A 14,028-nucleotide genomic window follows, 5' to 3' on the forward strand; every position below is an offset into this window, starting at 1 on the left:
CCATTACGTTCTTTATACGTGGGGAAATAAATTCATACTGCTATAAATCTTTTTCTTTGCTTTACAACTGTCGATCGTATTTTCAAATTATTTGTGATTTGTAATTTGTGTTGCGTCGAAGTGCAGTATGCTATTGTAGCTTCACGTGTATTAATGATTACTGTTTAAATATTTGAAATTATTGAAATAAGAAGTTTTGTTAACTGAACGTTCTCTGTTTATTAAATTAATTTAGTGATAGTTTATTTATTTATTTTTTTCTAATACTTCAAGTGGTATTGCAGTGGATTAATTGACAAACTTTGCCGTTTACAATTACAATGCGACATAAGATGGAAGAAACGACTTAAGAAAACTTATATAATTATTATTGTTTTGAATAATAACAGACATTCGCTCTCAATTTGGTCACTGATAAAAATTTATTTTATAAATCTAATGATATGTAAAGAACAAACTATGATGACTCTGGTTTAGGGATGATATTGTACAACATATAACTATTTACTCTTGTTAATAAAAGGGTTATAAGTGGTAAAAAATTACTTATAGAAAGCGTGTTTTAACTGCCGTATAAAGAATGAGTAGTATGGCCGTAACAATGCCGCAACAATTCACATGTATAATTGCCTGCACCTGTATAAAGAAAGACATAACTTTAACAGTCCACGTTAATGTTGAAGGTTAGTTCTAGCTAGAGCTGTACGTAATGTTGATCATCGTATTCCTTTTGGTAAGTAAATACATTTTAAAATATAATACAACATAAGATATACAAGGTCTACAGCAAATAAACAAGTTTATCGTCATACTGCAGCAAAAAGATCCGTTTTTAACATTTTCGTAGCGAGATTAAGGAAGCTCGCTTAATCCATAGGGAGTAATTTTGCCTTTTTGGGTTCCAAGAATTAAAAATCAGTTGTTGTTAAGAGTTGCCAACCTTGGTTGTTAGCAATCGCATGTAAAGAAATAATCAATCAATTAATTTAATCGGTCATAGCTGATTGTTGCATTATTGGCAATAGCTCGAAATATCAATAGTATACAGTAAGACAATCGTAATAGAATAAATGATCGAACTACTAACCGAACAGCTTCTTATTTACGTTAGCAAAATTGAAATCAAGCTGAATAATATGTTAAGAGTTATTTTAAATTTGTAGTACTGTGAGTTAATTATGTAAAGTAATAAGACATTTTCGTAAGAAAAGTTATATTTGAAACACCAAGTAACTATGTTGTTATGTCAAACGTAAACAAACAACAATGTAAACAAAGTATTGAAAACACATTTAAATTGTATCAGCTGATTCAGTACACTACATCGTCCCCCCTTCTTCTAAGAGTTAAGCCAGACGAAGTTGATCTGCGTGGCATCGTCTATTTAGTCCATTTGTATTTACTACATATGAGTAAGGACCATTCACTTTCACAATCGTTCCTTTCTTGAAACCAGCTCCAGATTTGTCTAGTACCCATACATTGTCGTCCTCTTTAAAAACTTTTTCTTTTGATCCAGGTTTTTGTAGCCGCTGTTGAACCAACTCTTCGTCGTTTTTCTGCTCAACGTCGGGAAACAACATGTCTAATTTGGAGCGTAATTCGCGACCAAACATCATAAATGCTGGAGTTTTTCCAGTAGATCTTCTCAGTGACGTTCTGTAAGCAAATAAAAAGCGGTTGAGTTTTTCTTGGAAAGTCCCAGCATTTCCTTTTGAAGCATTCATGCGTTCTTTGAATGTACGAACACATCGTTCCGCTAACCCATTGCTTTTTGGGTGATAGGGGGTGATTCGAGCATGTTTAATGTTTAGGCTCTTACAAAAGGTTTGAAACTCGTAGGATGTTAGCTGTGGTCCATTATCGCTTACAATTACCCTTGGATAGCCAAATTTTGAAAATAACTCTTCTAAAGCTTTGATCGTTGACTTTGTTGAAGTTGACGACATCGGGAATACTTCAAGCCATTTTGACCGAGCATCTACTACAATCAACCACATTTTCCCCATGAAGGGTCCGGCAAAATCGATGTGGATCCGTGACCAAACTTCTCCAGGAACAGGCCATGAGAATAACGGCATTTCAGGATCTTTGCTTCTGTTTTCTTGACATCCATTGCAATGTCTAGTGTGTTCTTCCAAGTCCTTGTCCAGTTTAGGCCACCAGACTTGAAAACGTGCCTTCCCTTTCATAGCTACAATACCTGGATGTCCCTCATGTAGTATTTCCATCACTCTTGATCTAAGTTTCGCAGGTATGACCAATCTCCCAAACCAAAGTAGAATTCCATTCTCAAAGGAAAGTTCTTCACGTTTGCTGTAGTACGGTTGTAGGTTAGTGTCTTCATTATTTTCCAAAGGCCAACAACCCCTTTTTAAATAGTTTACTACTTTTGAAAGTATTGGATCAGTTTTTGTCGCTTCTTGCAAACACTTTGTCGATATTGGTAGATCCTGTGAACGCAAATGGAAAAGGTGTGCTTTGTTACTGCCACCCTGGTCTTCCTCTGCAGATTTTATCGTATTTTGCAAGGGAAATCTTGATAATAGATCGGCTGTTTTGTTATCTTTGCCCTGTTGATAGTTGATCGAGTAGTCATAGGCACTCAGTGTTAATGCCCATCTAGCGATTCGATTTGAAACTACCTTCGGAATTGAATCATGTTCACCGAAGACTTTAACCAATGCTTTATGGTCCGTTCGAACTTCGAAATGTCTACCATAAAGGTACTGTTCAAAACGAGTTACTCCAAAAACCAAACCTAACGCCTCCTTTTCTATCACGCTGTATCGGCACTCAGCATGATCAAGGCGCCTTGACGCAAAAGCTAAAGGTTTTTCAGTCCCATCAGGATACTTTTGGAAAAGAGCAGCTCCAACACCAATATCACTCGCATCAGTTGCGAGGATGAGAGGTAGGGATTCGTCATAGTGAGCCAACGTGTCTGTTGTGGTAAGAAGATGCCTCAATTTTGCTGCTACCTGTTCATGGTTTTCGTTCCAATGCCATTTCACGCCTTTCTTTATCAGTTTGTGTAATGGAACACACAAGGACTGTAAATGGGGAATAAATTTACTGTAGTAATTGATCGACCCAAGAAATGATCTTAACTCTTTCACATTTTTCGGTGATTGCATGTTTTTCACTGCTTCCAAATGTTCTGTCGTTGGATGTATACCAGCTCTATCAATTCTGTGACCCAAATAGTTAACGGAATCTTGAAACCATTTACATTTTGATGTCTGGACACGAATTCCAGATTCTTGAAAACGTCTTAACACTTCTTTGACACGTTCGATATGTTCCTCTCTCGTTGGGGCTGTGACTATGACGTCGTCCATTTGTAGTACTGTGAGTTAATTATGTAAAGTAATAAGACATTTTCGTAAGAAAAGTTATATTTGAAACACCAAGTAACTATGTTGTTATGTCAAACGTAAACAAACAACAATGTAAACAAAGTATTGAAAACACATTTAAATTGTATCAGCTGATTCAGTACACTACAAAATTGATAATGTAAGGTCTTACCTTAGCAATCCTATTATTGTGTATTATTTGATATTAATTTTGGACCCGAAGGTCCATCTCAGTTGGAGTCTAGGTAGACCAAATGTTTATGTTAGAATCCACCCGATGGGTTTCGTAGAAAGTATCACATTTTACACATTACAAAATTACATTTGACACGAATATGGTACAAAGGTTAGAGACAAACTAAAGTTTAGGGGAGTTATTTTTAAGTGAAAAAGTGTTTGGTTTTCTAGCTTAGTTTGTTATTGCTGCATGTGATGAAACATATAGTGCATTTACACAGAGAATAGTGCATTTTCAACTTTTGACTTCACCTTAATAGTAAAGCTTAAGCTCGGGTCAATAATAGTTACTCTACGCCATAGTGATGAAATTTTATATTGATGTATTTAACGTTAATAAATAATTGTTTTTGTTGTTGCAGGTCTTTCTGGAGGCTTTGGAAGCAAAAGGTGAGGGACGACCTTTAAATTTCAATATTATGACTCAAGGTTTTTAATTTCCTTCAAAGAATAAGACTTTAGTGGGCCTCCATAGGAATTAAATAGTTAATGATATCTAGCTGGTAAATATTAAGAACAGTGTGAATTAATGCAATATTCTATAATTTGTATTTGCTCTTTGTTCATAGTTTTGTTATGACATCTTATCAAATAACAGAGTTGTTCAATGCCTCAAAGGAATTTTATGACAACAATGGTTTTTTATTTTTAATTACAAGCTAAATATTTGACATAATTATGTAACTGTATGTGATCTTTCACTTTCCAATAAGTTTTAACCTGTAAACGATGGAATTGCATAGTTATTTCCAACGTTATAGAGAACTGCCTGACTGCATGTTATTAAATATTTATTTAATATTAAAAATGCAATTTAATAAATAAATAAATTCGGATGACTTATTGAGTTCAATCATCAACCATTTGTTATCTAAAACATACTATTGAATTGTTTATATATTTATTGTTTCACAGCTAACTAAATAACTAAAAACATATTTTTTAGTTTTATCTGTGACCACGTCGATTCCAAGAGATGCAAAAAACCCTAAGGTGAGATTGTATGCAAAAGAGTTGACGATGGATTGTTACGAAATAAAAAAAGAAAGTTCCTATTCCGACCAGTATGGAGTGAAGATATACTCCTCTAGAGACATTGTCTGGATCAATCTGGACAGTTGTCACGACGTACACACCCTCAAGGTCAACGTCCAAGGTGACTCGTTTGAAGTGCTGCTACCTACTGACAGATGGACATACTACGAACACTCGGTTTGCAAAGGGAGTAGTTTTGATAAGAGCCAACTCTTCAAAACACGCTGGACTTTACGAAAACCGAAGGTAATCTTCGAACAAGTAAGGTTTTAATCACACATGTTGAAATTAAGTGGTTATTTTTAAGATGAATCAATGGATTTATAACTAAACAAAGAATTATATAAATCAAGGATCTGTTAAATCCATTACGTTTATTTATAGTATTATTTGTTTATAATATTTATTATATTACACGATTAGTAATGAGTATTATGTCATTTTATAGTAGGCTGATATACACACAGGTGGTGTAGGTGTAATGAAATAATGTAGATAGCCTTAATTTTTTTAACAGAAAAAATAAATAGTAGAATATATTTTTTACGAATTGGTGAAAATACCTGCACATTTGCAATGGAATATAATCTATTGATATGATTGTGTGTGACATATGCTACGGACATGTCTGAAGAATCGAAAAAACCAGTTTTAGTCTTAATACAAACGAATTAACATATTTATATAACGCCATCCGTTTTACTGTATTGGACTAATGCTAATGTAGAGTTTATACAGGTTTCCTCTTATATTATTACTTGATATATTTTTACAGCACAAGGCTTGATACAGCAAAAGGTAATGAGGTTAGAATAAACTTAAGATGATAATGTAAGAACAATATAACACTTAGATCAGATGTTAAACAATAGCAACCGGTATATTTAGTTCTAAATACGATACAGGATGACAGTTAAGTCTTAAGACGACTTTATAACTGTTTAACGATAAGAGAAACCACAGCCAAATTTTACATATTATTATTGGTAATATGAAGCTACTTTTTTACAACTGCTATTTTATACTCGGTTTAAGATCCGGTTTTACGGCATGGTTTTTAGTCCTACATTTAAGATTTTAAACTTAGGCTACTCCCCATCCGATCACAATGTACACCAAAAGCAGCCAACTGTGACCAGTAATGATATGCAAAATTTGGTTGTGATATATATTTTCGTTTTAAAGTTTAAAAGTCGTCCTAAGACATAATGGTCACCTTGTATATTAGACATTATATTCAGGCAGATTCAAAAAATCTTCAAACAGCTGCAATTTTGTACTCGGTTTAAGAACCGTTTTCCGGCATTGTTTTTAGTCCTACCTTTAAGATTTTAAACTTACTCCCCATACGATCACTATGTACACCAAAAGCAGCCAACTGTTACCAGTAATGATATGCCAAATTTGGTTGTGATTTTCGTTTTGAAGTTTAAAAGTCGTCCTAAGACATAATGGTCACCTTGTATATTAAACATTATTTTCAGGTATTTGTAGATTTTTTAATATTGCATGTCTTGTTTAAACTTCCTTTAATAACCTGGATATTTTATATCAAATTTGCAACCTTTAGTTAACATACTGAAATAGAATCTAAACATTTGTGGATTTGTTTTATTTATAACAAAATTACTAAAATACTTATTGGAAACACTTAAATTTTGATTTTAGACGTCGCATTATGACCAGGAAGACAGTGATCAAATTAAAATCCATCATGGAGATCATCATGATAAAAATTATCGACACAAATCCACAGGTAAGCCAATTAAAGAAAATTACTCTAAAATAAGGACCCTGTAAAGTAAAGTTTGTGCTCAACTCCCATGGGGTCTACTCTTAATGAATAAATATACAACTTTTCGTTTATTTTCAGTTGAAGATGTCACTACACTAATACCACGGCTGCGGGACTTCGGAAAGCACATCAAGATATCCGCATATTACAAGGAATATACATTGAAATGTTTCAAACTAGATGAGGAGGAAAGGAGAATCGTAGACCCGGATACAAAGTATGCTACGGCGTTGTACAGCACGTTCACAGACTCAGGCAAAATACCCTTTGCAATACTCTTCATGACCACATGTGACAAAATGGACAGAAACGACATAAACATTCAGGATACCGCATTGGAGGTCAGGCTGCGGACAGAAAAATGGGCTTATTTTACAAGGGAGTTGATTACAGATCCATTACAATTTAAGGGTGACGAGTTTTTTAAAAGTAAAGTTTCAAAATCAGTATGGACTCTAAGCCAGAATTCTGAGTATAAGACGAATTCTGAGGTAAGTTTTTCTACAAATAATGATTTCTTAAAGTTCCTAATGTTTTTTTTATATTTCACCCCTACGAAATTATGTGTTCATAAAAGCGAAAGAAAAAAAATACAGTATGTTTATTTTAAATGTATAGCATTAGCACTGTCAAAATGCAAAGTCAATTAGCAGTTTTCATCCATCTATAATAAAATAAAGTGTCCTGTATTATTGATAATATAAATAGATTCTTTATTAGCATAAAAATAATGAAGATCAAGTCAAGTCAAGTCAAAATTATTTATTCCATTATTATTTAAGATGCGTAATATGTTTTTCCCATTTTTTTAACGGCAGACATCTAACAGAAATACACTTTTAAGCCGTTTACTAAAACCACTTAAATTATTTAAACGAAAGTTCGTGCAGTCACTACTTAAACGCATACAGACCAGCAGGCCTAGCACCAAATCTGAAATTTACGATAAAAATATCTTTTCCGCGTTAATTTTTTTTTAGAGCTAACATCGATTTTCTAGTTTTTTCATGAGGACATCTAAGAAGTAGATCTGTTTCCCAATATACCCTAATTCATTAGTAGTTTAGATATGTAGACCTTCAACCTAAGGTTTGCTAAGGTTACTAAGTACACTAACACATTGTACAAAAAAACTTGTTTAACATTGCTTGTCATTGTTTGTATAACCATTGGTGTTTGGAGTAGTTTTTACCGAGTTTGAAGATTTTAAATATCACACTTTGACCTCTTGACCATTCGCACAACTTTTGTAGATAAATTAATACTTTTAGCTTCGCTTGTTTTGAGCTTATATTTGTATTGTAATAAAAAAAAAACAGTATAGTTCTCTATCAATAATTTAATGATTAATATTTTAACGAAACCCCCCAAAAATAATTTTGTTATATTAAAATAACTTCTTGATCAGCATTGTACGTGTTATTTACTTTCCGCTTATAATTTAGTAAACATAGTATAGCTCATCAACATATGCAGTAATATTATTTTTATGTTTTAGGGACCATCGCATTCTACTAGAGGTAAGTTGACAGTAAGGTAATTTAGATTAGTTGATAAAATTCAACTTAACAGATTGTTTTACTTTATTATAGTCCCCGATTTTTCCAATATCAAAAGAGAAAAACACATTGCAAACGATTCGCTGGCCCCCCAAAAAATCCTATTTTAAGCTCCTATACTTTATAAGCTACGTTTCTATGACAGAAAATAAATATAAGCTTATCATCCAAAAGTACACAATTCTTGCAGCTTAGGTCTCAACAACGACAATTAATTATTATTTTTTATTTGACGACAATAAGACAACTGACAGTCAATGGCGATTTTAAAATTATTGCATATTAAAGTCTCAAATCTTTGTGGCATCTAAACGAGAGTTACGGGTTTATTAATAGTAATTCTTAGCAACGGCCATCCGAAGTTAATAAAATATTATCCCTGTTCACTGAATATACTGGAGAATAACGATTTATTTTTTGCAACTTCTATGCACATTTTTGCTGTTAAATGATACAAAGATTTACCTTACTCATAGTCCAGTAAATCTGTCAGAAAATATGGGGTTGCTGTGCAAAAGGTCGGGTAGTTCTGATTTTTGGATATGTTGTTAGTATTGGGCCCATAACATAAAATCCAAGTTATCCACCTCGAGATGCTGCCGCTCGCCGCGGGGCGCGCCACTTGTTATCGAAATATCAAAAATATGGCAATTCCTATTGTTTTTCACTCAATCTCGCGAACCGTTGATTTTACAGAAAATTTTATATTATTACATTAAAGAAGAATAAATTTGTGACAGTTTAAGCCCAACAGCAAGTATGTAGCGTAAATAATGGTCAAAATACAGACCATCAAAATAAATATATTTTCCAAAGACCGATAAAAATTGTGGTTTTTTCAATATTTCAACAATATAGTTGTTTGAAGCAAACACCGTATTGATTTAGAGAGTATGCCAGTTTATTTGCCATTAATAGAAAATAAATGAAAGTATGAATAAAAATACCCCCACCTCAGCAAACCTGCAGACTAAGCGAATTTCCATTTGCTTGATTTGATTTTCACAAACCTATTTAAATAACATTAGGTTTAACTGGTGCCTTGGTTTGCTGCTACAGGGAGGGTAATATAGTATATAAAATAATAATAGTATGATAAGAAACAAATAAATTTACCCAATTTTTTAAAAAAGGGGCCAAAAATAATTAAAAAAACAATAATTAAAATTCTTCGCTATTGGAATAACTTGAGGTTTTTTTAATTTACGTTTTATAATTTTCTCCGTAACCAATAACTGTAAAAAAACATTTTAATGTACTAAATTATTTGTTTTTAAGCTCTACAAAATGGTCTAGAGATACATTGTGAAATTGTATGTTTTAAGGGTCAAAAATACGAAAACCCCGTTCTTAACAAAAAACCCCATAAAGCAACCGTTCCCATGGCCTGATCAAATCAAATCAAAATCGGTTTTATTTCAAAAAAATTTTTACAATATATACATATGCAAAATACGAACAATAGTCCCGCATAGGCCGTAAAAGACCTGTGCGCAGGACGAGCTCTATTACAAATCAAATTAGAAATATTCTTAAAAATTAAATTTAAATTAATCAAAATACTATTTACAACTAAGCTATGAGACAGCCACAGGAACAGTTAATGCTAAGTAAAAGGTAGTCGAGTGAATGGAGTTGCAGTTACTAGTCTGTACGCTAAATATTGTTTGGTGTACTTGTGTATTTATTATTGTTATATATAGTATACTGAACTGATAAGTGTCTCAGACTGATCGAGCCCAATCTCCGACAGCCAACTGCTAACCGAACGTTTATAAACTGGAAGAGATACCTGTAGATCTCTAATCTCTGATGGTATATTCCTATACAAAAAATTCTCAATATAAAAAGCATTGGTAAGGTTTGCTGACTTGAAAACTAGGGGTACCTGCATACATAAATTTACAGCTTTTGTGATTGGCGTCACTATCAAATCTTGATTGGAGTAGGTATATACAAGTAAAGTTTTGATAAAAAGTTGACGCACCGAAAGTAATTGAGTATTTTTTTAAATAATAAATTTGTAGCTGTTGAATTAAAAAGCTATTTTAATAATTAGTTTTTGTATGACAAACAGTGGCTTTAAAATATTGCTACTAGCTCCTCCCCATACTATAATTCCATATTGAAGTACCGATTGGACAAATGCGTAGTATAACATTTTTATTTCATTAATGTTAAGAATTTCGCGTACGTTTCTAAAAACATAAATTAATTTCCTAAGTTTTGTCTTATACTTCAATGATCATGCTTTGCGAACTCGTTTTAATAAATGTAGGTTTACATGCCGAAAAACAGACCTTCAAAATATACCTTCAACGGCAAAACTACTCTTCCCAAAGCTATCAAATGTTTATACATAAACATTTAAGCTAAGCTTTGGGTACAATACTTTCACATGAAAACAAAATAAAACAGTTTAACATAGTTAACAGTTTATTGAGGCTGAAAGATCAGGCAAATAAGATCTTCCAATTACAATCACTCTACAGATCTTCCATGCAGCGGGTAATTTTTCCACGCCAAGTGCGCCCATCTATACAGGACATGCTGAATATGAATTGAAATACAGGATTGATATTGAAGAACAAAAAAAATCACAAAGATCGGAAATTTCACTACAAGACGTACAGACAAGTTCTGGTGTGGAATATGGTCTGATTAGGCCATCGAACAGGCCCTCATAAAGACAATGAAAAGCTCTGGTGGATTGACTCGGGGACGAGGGATAACGGACAAAATGTTGTAACTTGATGGGCGCTTGGGATGATCCGTCCTCATCAAATCTGTAGGAAGTTGAGAAATATTATAAAAAATTACGTCAGTTGAACATTAACAGTGAGCAATATGTTGACGTGTGCCATTCTCGCATTGCTCGAGACAGCGAAATTGATGAAAAGATTCAATAGTGGTTTCCTCAACACACACCATTCATTTGCTGATTATTAGCGAATTTCCCTTATAGGGAATACGCTATTACAGTAGGTCTCATGGTAAGACCTAGACCCGGGACCGATTTACTTTTTTCATTTTGGTATTCCAAGAGGCCAAAAATACTGTTGGTTGAAATTGTTATAACGTATATAAATATATATATGCCGGGTGTCCGAAAAAGACTCCATAGTTTTCAACATACCTCACGATACTATTGTTCAAATGGATGAGTAATAATCATTTCGTGCTGTGTAGAGTATACTTCAAAGTTTTAGTTTCGTACGTTGGCAATGAGTTGCGTACACCTAATTGACCTTGAACATAGTTTTGGTAATAAATTATAATACAAATAATAAAATATTAATGATAAAAATTAAAAAAAATAGCTTGCATGTCTGCAGGGCTACAAATGGTTCGCATATTGAGGTGTGATAGTGTTAAAATAACTTTTATTTTATTACCTTTCATTTAATGTATCAGCATTATGGTATCAGTCGTTGAACAGTAGTTTGTATCTAGTACAATAAATAAATACATTTTCAAACTAGGTAAGTTTTTTTGGGACCCTGTATCCAAAAAAAAACTAAAGATTTTACTAAACTGTATCCAAAAAAGTTATTATCGTCCGTTAGCACGATGATTCCCAAAAATCATCCGATTTAGTGGAATTTGGTACAAATATTACTTTTATTTGTGAATCAAGAGATGGACTATTTATCATATTTACTTTGTATTGTAAGTGACTTAGCCTATTGCTTTTGCTTAATGGCCTATATAAATCATTGAATCATGCACACGTACATTTATTTATTAAAACGAGTTCGCAAAGCATGATCGGCATGATAAGGTCATAGGAACGGTTGCTTTATAGGTATTTTGCCGGTAAGAATATATTTTTTTTTTTTTTCAACCCTCAAAACATACAATTTTACAATTGTATCATTAAATAATTTTGTAGAGCTTAAAAACAAATAATTTAGTACATTAAAATTTTTTTTACAGTTATTGGTTACGGAGAAAATTAAAAAATGTAAATTAAAAAACCTCAAGTTATTCCAATAGCGAAGATTTTTAATTATTGTTTTTTTCCTTATTTATAGACACATTTTTATAAAATTGGGTAAATTTATTTGTTTCTTATCATACTATTATTATTTTATATACTATATTACGCTCCCTGTAGCAGCAAACCTAGGCACCAGTTAAACCTAATGTTATTTAAATAGGTTTGTGAAAATCAAATCAAGCTAATGGAAATTCGCTTAGTCTGCAGGTTTGCTGAGGTGGGGGTATTTTTATTCATACTTTCATTTATTTTCTATTAATAGCAAATAAACTGGCATACTCTCTAAATCAATACGGTGTTTGCTTCAAACAACTATATTGTTGAAATATTGAAAAAACCACAATTTTTATCGGTCTTTGGAAAATATATTTATTTTGATGGTCTGTATTTTGACCATTATTTACGCTACATACTTGCTGTTGGGCTTAAACTGTCACAAATTTATTCTTCTTTAATGTAATAATATAAAATTTTCGGTAAAATGAGCGGTTCGCGAGATTGAGTGAAAAACAATAGGGATTGCCATATTTTTGATATTTCGATAACAAGTGGCGCGCCCCGCGGCGAGCGGCAGCATCTCGAGGTGGATAACTTGGATTTTATGTTATGGGCCCAATACTAACAACATATCCAAAAATCAGAACTACCCGACCTTTTGCATACCAAAATGTCTTATTTTACTGGACTATCATTACAGTATAAAGAATGTATATTTTAATTGTATTATAGATAAATCATCTACCACCCATTTTAAAAAATGTCTCTTTATTTCATATACATATTTACTATGATTGTTTTGTTTTGATTATAGTAGAAGAGGTGTTCACGTACCCAACATTTCTGATAGCATCATTAAAGAGAAAAAATGAAATAACCGCATACAGCCAAGGCTATGTCATGAGTTGTTTTAAAATGGATAAAAAAATAAAGTTCACCATAGAACTGCCCACAATGAAATTCACCAAGAAGGCGCGTTATGTAGCGTTGATTCATTTTGAAAAGGATACCTCCAACACTCACCAGAAAATATATATGATAATGGCGGACTGTGATAATGCAGATAGAAACATAATAAATATGAAAGCAAATGAGTTAGAAGTCAAACTATCCAATGGCAACTGGGTATACTTCGAAGGTTCTGTGCGTAAAGGAGTTGTCCAACAGAGTAGACTGTCTAGAACCGACTGGACACTGCAAAAACAAGGTAAATAAGACATATTATTTATCATGACAATCGTATGGTTGTTTTGTTATTTCAAAACATAAAAATAATATTTAGTATCTTTGTAAAAGAGTCTGGGTTGTCGACTGAATTTTCGAAATGTGGCATTCTTTTCCTATGTATATCCTGGACACCTTTCCAGTAAAATTATCAAATCACCAATACATGTTTTATGTAATTTCTATCCAACTTAAGATAATAATATTTTTTTACTCTAAAATAATGTGTGTGTTTTATGTGATCCTACATACAGTTTTTCTGCTTTATGCGAAACTTATAAAGACTATATTACACAATTTCTCATTTTCTGATTCAAAATATTTTGTATTTATTTATTATTTTATTTATTTATTATCTACACGGTATGTTTTATTACAGGTCGATATAAACCATGAGAAAACTATGCAGGACTCTTCCAAAAACGATGTTAACAAGAAACCTCATAGTATGTCATAAATAAAAAAAACAGAAAATGGTATTTGTCATAAATAAAAGTGAGTTTCTTGGACCTTTACTTACTATTTACTTTATTTATTGAGATCTGCATTCATAAAGCTTATTTTACTTAAAGTAAGCCTTTAAAGTTCTAAAAATCTAAAAAATGCACTAACACGTATATTTTGAGGTGTAAAGTGCCATTTTCACACCCAGGATTGACAAAGAATTTTGAAAGGAGCAGTTTTTGTGGTAAATCCAAGGCTTACAATGACAGATAATTTCAATAAACATGGCGTTCTCGGGAGATTATTTAGGTTGACAGTGATTTTTTGTTACGAAGAAAAGTAATCCCATGTGAAAAAAAGTCTTCTGTGGATTCTGAG

The 14,028-nt window shown here is 32.6% G+C and overlaps 1 protein-coding gene across 1 annotated transcript; it reads left to right on the plus strand.

The window, feature by feature from the left end:
• The first annotated feature begins 663 nt into the window (after window positions 1-663).
• LOC128995914 (uncharacterized) lies at window positions 664-13,721 on the plus strand. Its single transcript, XM_054420962.1, has 8 exons — window positions 664-733; window positions 3,959-3,986; window positions 4,543-4,877; window positions 6,300-6,387; window positions 6,505-6,917; window positions 7,925-7,946; window positions 12,797-13,189; window positions 13,586-13,721. Exons 1-8 carry the CDS (start codon window positions 710-712, stop codon window positions 13,600-13,602), a joined length of 1,320 nt encoding a protein of 439 aa, XP_054276937.1. The 5' UTR covers window positions 664-709; the 3' UTR covers window positions 13,603-13,721.
• Window positions 13,722-14,028: the final 307 nt, after the last annotated feature.

The sequence above is a fragment of the Macrosteles quadrilineatus genome, unplaced genomic scaffold (assembly GCF_028750875.1).
Source record: "Macrosteles quadrilineatus isolate MER2022 unplaced genomic scaffold, UCM_ALF_1.0 Scaffold_5__1_contigs__length_97177068, whole genome shotgun sequence".
In the NCBI taxonomy this organism is placed as follows: Eukaryota; Metazoa; Arthropoda; class Insecta; order Hemiptera; family Cicadellidae; genus Macrosteles; species Macrosteles quadrilineatus.